The 6,000-nt window shown below is 34.8% G+C and overlaps 1 protein-coding gene across 1 annotated transcript in view; it reads right to left on the bottom strand.

The window, feature by feature from the left end:
• ZZZ3 (zinc finger ZZ-type containing 3) overlaps positions 1–6,000 on the bottom strand; it is a 37,436-nt gene that overhangs the window by 6,548 nt on the left and 24,888 nt on the right. The window contains exons 8-9 of the mRNA XM_009287268.1: positions 5,822–5,917; positions 1,315–1,467 (exon numbers count right to left, since the gene is read on the bottom strand). Coding sequence (XP_009285543.1) covers positions 1,315–1,467; positions 5,822–5,917 — 249 coding nt within the window. The remainder of the gene's footprint in view (positions 1–1,314; positions 1,468–5,821; positions 5,918–6,000) is intronic.

Genomic DNA, 6,000 nt, shown 5'->3' with positions numbered 1-6,000 from the left:
AAAAAAAAAAGGGGGGGGCACAAGTCCATCATTAACACTGCAAAAAAGTAAACCAGCAACTTCTACCCAAATTAAAATAAATCCCAGTTAATATATGGTGCATATATTTATTAGAGTTAGGACACCATAGCAAAACCAAATTGTTTTAGGAAAATACGAGGAACAGTTAGAAAATATGTATTTAAAAACAATACAGAATGAAATACTGTTTGCTCAAAAACAGTTCCATTGAGATAAATAATAGTAATCTGCATCTCTTCTAATATGTATTTTTCTTTCCAGGCCTTTTAAGGTTCTTATTGGAATACGCAAAGTTATCAGGAATGTCTGTAGATGAACCAAAAGACCATCAGAGAGAGAATACAGAACATGAGTGAAGATGTGATTTAAGACTGAGTAATAGATGAGCAAATTTAATAATTTAAGGAAGATTATGTAGTGCATGTAAAAAAGTCAATAAAGAAAATGAATGGACTTATACTGGGTGGCCTTAATACTTCTGTTATGCAACAAGCTTTTCACACAAAAGATGTCACTAGGCTCACCAAAAAAAAAAAAAAAAAAAATTTAACAAGTCCGGTTCTTCAGTCTAAGCACAGTAAAGCCACAGTGACTCACACCAGCTGTGAATCTTGCCCAGCATCCTAGTGGTAGGACATAGTCCCTCTATACGGAAGTGGGAAAGACGCATGTCTAAATTCCTGTAGTATCATCACATGTGATAAATTAGGAAAGTGGAACACTACATGATGCAATAATACAATGGGTTAGGATGTCTACTAGAATTTGCCTCTAAGAACACATATGTTTGCTGGTTGACAACTCAGTCTGTTAGTTCACACTTTGAAGCAGATTTTTAAAAAATCCGTAATTAATTCAGGCAGTGAAGGAAGACAAAAAGCAATGATGCCAACAGCATTCAAATTTTATCAGGGCTCTATGTAACTTTTCTAATACAACACATCTTTAACCAGAATCATAACTATATAGTTCATTTGATTTTCAAACTGATCTCATGTCAGATCACTTTTTGAAAATATGCAACTAAAACCTTTTAGCGCTGTTTCAGGACAAAACTGTTTATTACTTCTTTTACATACTTCCTTTCTGATTTGGTCTAAATTTTCTGTAATTGGGGGCCTTTATATTAATGATGTGTTTATAATTCAAAATGGCTTATGAATCTTACCTCAATTTAATACTTACTTGATGATATTTAGTTTATGGCAAAGACGCTTAATCCTCATATTATTCATTAAACAAGGTTAAAATGACAGTAAGCAAGCTATTCTCTGACTGATTTAAATGACATACCGATACTTCCTCCTCTGCTGCAGTATCCATATGGCTGTGAAAACTGGATCTGTCATCATCTTCATCCATATAAACTGGAGGTTCATGAGATGTCATGAAAGTTGAAGGTTTGAAAAGATGTTTATTTAAAGGATGCTGCCGTCTACTTGATGACTACAGTGAAAAAATGATATATTTTAAGAAACATTCCTTGGTTATTATTTAAGTAATCCTCATCAATAAAACCTTGCCAGAAATTTGCTCTTTTGCACTAAAGAGTCTATCATCTTTCCAATTATTTTTAGTTAAACCTCTCTATCAAAGCCTCATACAGCTGGAGTTTTTCTCCCCCATAACAAGTGAAATCAGATGAACAGTGCAACACTTCTTTGGTAAGAACCCAGTAAGAAAGAGCCCTTACCATAAAAACCCGACCATCTAAATAAATAAGACAGACAACAATAGAAAAACAGAAAATAAAGCTGTTACAATTTTGAAGACTGAGAACCAAAGTGCAAACATATTAAAAGACTTCCAAGAGTCATGAGTGGTGCGAGTGCAAGACTAAACAAAGAAGTAGTTTTGCACAGGTCCAAGATCCAAAAGACCAGTCCACGCTTGACACTTCTCATCAACTTCTTGTATTAATTTGTGCCTTTGAAAAATTTAAGTCTACTCTAATTGTCCAGATTTCTTTCCTAGTCCAGGGAGAGAAAACGCAATTCATTCTGCCATAAAAGAAGTTTCTAAGAGTTAGAAAGAATTGCTCTCTGAAGGTTCTTTTTCATTGCCACTGACTGGAAAAGGAACCTAAAAAATGTTAGATGAGATAAATTACTCCATTAGTGTATATCTAAAACCTTTCAACTTTAATGCTGTCTGAAGGTGTAGAATGCACCACAGTTTTAAAATAAGATTACTTAAAGGCACTCAGACCCTATTACTTATTCCCCATGGAAGAATATTAAATATCAAAAAAGAAGAATTTAGGGCGCATGAAACCGACTCAACTTTTTACTTAGCTACTTTCCAGACCAGCATTTTGACATCTTAAATGTCAAATCTTACATTCCTCAATTTAAAGAAAACAGTGTGAATCAAAATCCAGAAGTATGAAAAGTGCTTTTTTTAATAATCGTAAGAGAGGATTGTCTTACACTGTGTCTAGCTTCTGTCATACAGATAAAGCATAAGGAATATTTACAATAGTTAATACTTTCTCTTCTTACACAAGGCGTTTTATCCCAAAGGTTCTTCTAAGTCAGTTACAAACCGGTAATACTATAATACAACCATTTATGTCTAAAGATGGATTCAACCTCTAAAGAGGGATCTAGCATCATTTTACCATTCTGCACAGTTTAAAAAGTAAAGGCAAAAATCACACAAATTATCTTAGATGGAATGTAGCTATACAGACAGAACTATAACAAGGAATTGAGACTAGCCCCATTCGCTCTTAAGGGAAGAGATTAAGTCTGTAGTAACGATTGGAAGCTGGGACGTCAGATCTGCAGAACAATTACAGTGCATAGAATAAAACCAAACATTTTGTTCTAAGACTAATGTACTATCCATTGTGTTGAATTTTTCCACCTTCTGCCTTATGATCACTGACTTCCTGTGTTTTGCTGCTTTTCTGGTTCCCTTTAAGATTTCAACCCCCCCCCCAAATACTTCCATTTATAAGGTAAGACGGTATTTCAGCTTGAGCTGACACAGTGATTTAAATTTTCTGTTAACAGAAAACAGATCTGCATTCAATACTAGATCTGGAAATCAAGAAAGGAAAACTGTGTCTACACTTAAATAGTAGCACTGTTATGCATACAGTTATGACCTAGGAATTTAATGGAGGATTTGAATTCTCTTTTTAATATGATTCTACTTCTGGTAAAGAATGAACTAAATACTACATAAAAGCAGACAGTTAAAAAATCATTTTTCCTGTGGGAAATATATCTTCTGGATTAAGCTTAAAAGCAGGTGCACGAATGATATTATATAAGCATTAAATTGAAAATGATAAGCCATAATTGAAGAACTGAATACTAGAGTCCTAAATCTCTGATTCAGTTTTATTTTCACCAGTAGCAGATGATGGTTATACAGGAAAATAAACTGATGCATCCTGTTTAATTTCCTGTATCACTTATCAGAAGAGACATTATGCCATATGAGGAGATATACGCAGTAACTTCAACAAGATGTTCAAGAACTGAATAGGCTTCTCACCTCCCCAGTAACCATTTTAAAAAAGCATCCTGGGCAATCCCCATGGAGAAATGCAAGTACCTTCTCGTGAAGCATCCCTTTTGACACAATTATTTACATTATATATATCTATGGTTTTTATTCTCCCATAGATATGTGCTTTAAGTATCAGCATCCAATTTTCATACTTCTATTATTGGCAATAAAGCAGATACCGCAGTTTACAGTGTATGTGTATACTCAATATCAAAATAAGGATGAGCACAGCATAAGCATGACCCAGGCTTCCAATACCCTGTGCATTTCCTTTCTGCCACATTATGTTATCTCCATTGGAGACTTCAGAATAGCTACAGCCTGGTACAGTGCTGTCAATCTGTGCTCTAAGTAGACAGCTATATTAGCAGACTGAGAGCTCAATTCCCCCACATACGCTATTTGTTTGATCTTTTCATCTGCTGTATTTCTTACGTGGGATACAAATATAAAATAGAGATGCTACCTTAATACAAACCAGGGCACAATGACCTTACTCTTATGACTTGGTAATAAGGGTATGAATCATACTGTGAAAACAGACGTAAGTATTAGATTTGTTCTACATATAAGCTTAAGAAAAATCTGTAGGATGGTAGCATTACCATTGTAGTATGAGAATGTTAAGAATTTTATAAAAAATATATTTCACTCTTGGTTATGCTGTGTTCACTGTTCAAATTAGTGAAAAATATGGTTAAAATGTCACACACGTACTGATTAAATATTCCCACTATTTATCAAATACAGTGATCTGCTGCCTGGCAGCATTGCTCACATTCTGTAATAACAGTCTTTCCAAACAAAACTAAGAGGAAAGAAGAGGAGACATGTGACTAAGGCCATTTAAAATGGTAAGGTGACATAAAGAACTCAAAGGATTATAATTTTCAAAACTAAATTTTCAACCCCTTTTGAAATTAGCCCCACAGTATGGTAAACTGTACAAGTAATTTAGAGTTCTAACGGATGAATCTCACCACAGTATTTAAGGTACCAACATTTCCAGCTGTTTTTTTGGTTCTTCTGCCAGAAAGTGCTTTTCCAATAGACAAGGCGCCAGACAGAGTCATGCCTGTACCTTCCCTGCCTCTATTTATAGAGCAGAATAGTAGATTAAATTCCTGATGAAAGTAAAATGGCATTACCATGATGGATGGTAAACTGGAAAGCCTCTGATACATTGTTGCAGTAACTTCAGAGAATACTAGGAGACAACTGGGTGTGTGTAACATTTTAAATCATTAGAGATGAGCTGTGGTAGATCTTTCTATCAGGCCCCTCTGGCAGTAACTTTTGTTCCCAAACTTTCAAGGGACTAAATCTGCAAATTTGCCTTTTTGCAGAATCACTGTAAGGCTTACTCTATTCTTAATCAGAAAACATCACGGACACCTGGATGCAAAAAAGAAATGTTACTCTACAAAATGCCATTGTAACAGGTTTTAAAGAACTTCTGCAAACACAATGGTAACAAAAAAAGAAACACAACAATCAAAACCCCCACAAAACCTGAGACTGCCCTTTTCAAATGTCTAGGGTCCTCATTAGTACCCAAGAGTACTATATTATTTAAATCAAAATATATGACCAGTCTGCACAGAAATCTAGAGTCTTTTACTTTGCAAATTAAGAAGATTTCTCGGGACCACGTTCTTTTCTCATCCATTCCAAGATCAGGAGAAACACCGCATTTTAATGGTCATTTATATGACCATTCTATTTTAATGGTCATGTATGTTGCAAATCAAAATAAGACATGACATTTCAGTCTTAAGCCTATGCTTGTGCTAGTTCAGTATGCTCAGTTATGCATAATTTTCTTTGTTTTTGTTAATTAGAAGATGACTGTGCAATATGAATTACAGGGCTCCTTATCTTCTTCCAACAGGGTTCTCATTATGCTCTTCTAGATCAATTACAGTAAGCTTACAAATGAGGAAAAAGTACCCCAAGACCAATCATTCAACCCTGTTGGTTCAGCCTGCAATCTGACTGCTATGTTCTCTTTTCTGACACTTCTTGTCCCCGAGATTATCTGATAGAGAGGTAGTTAACAGATGTTGATGTGAAACTAGGATAACACCCAACTCACTCGACAGTGCTAATGGCAAAAGAAAAGAATTACTTTAATAAGTAAGAAATGCATCATGCAAGGTGGAACTAGTTAGTAAGAAAGCACTAATCAAGACTTAAATCAAAAGTATTAATGGTTTAGACCCAATTTGCACGTAAATGCAAACAGAAATACAGAATTTCTGCTGTAATATTGTCTCACCTTTTTGGAGTATAAATATAAGTTTGGAGTTCTTCCTGGAACTGGAATACCAGCTTTAGTCAGTTTAATAAAATATTTTTGCACTCTACTGGCAACCTAGAAAAAACAACATGCGACAATTAAATGTCAAACGAAATGTAACAGGCCTTCACTTCAAAGTTTTGCCAGCATTGCTACAT

This window comes from Aptenodytes forsteri, unplaced genomic scaffold (genome assembly GCF_000699145.1).
Source record: "Aptenodytes forsteri isolate BGI_AS27 unplaced genomic scaffold, ASM69914v1 Scaffold119, whole genome shotgun sequence".
In the NCBI taxonomy this organism is placed as follows: domain Eukaryota; kingdom Metazoa; phylum Chordata; class Aves; order Sphenisciformes; family Spheniscidae; genus Aptenodytes; species Aptenodytes forsteri.
This window is presented reverse-complemented; position numbering and strand designations above follow the sequence as displayed.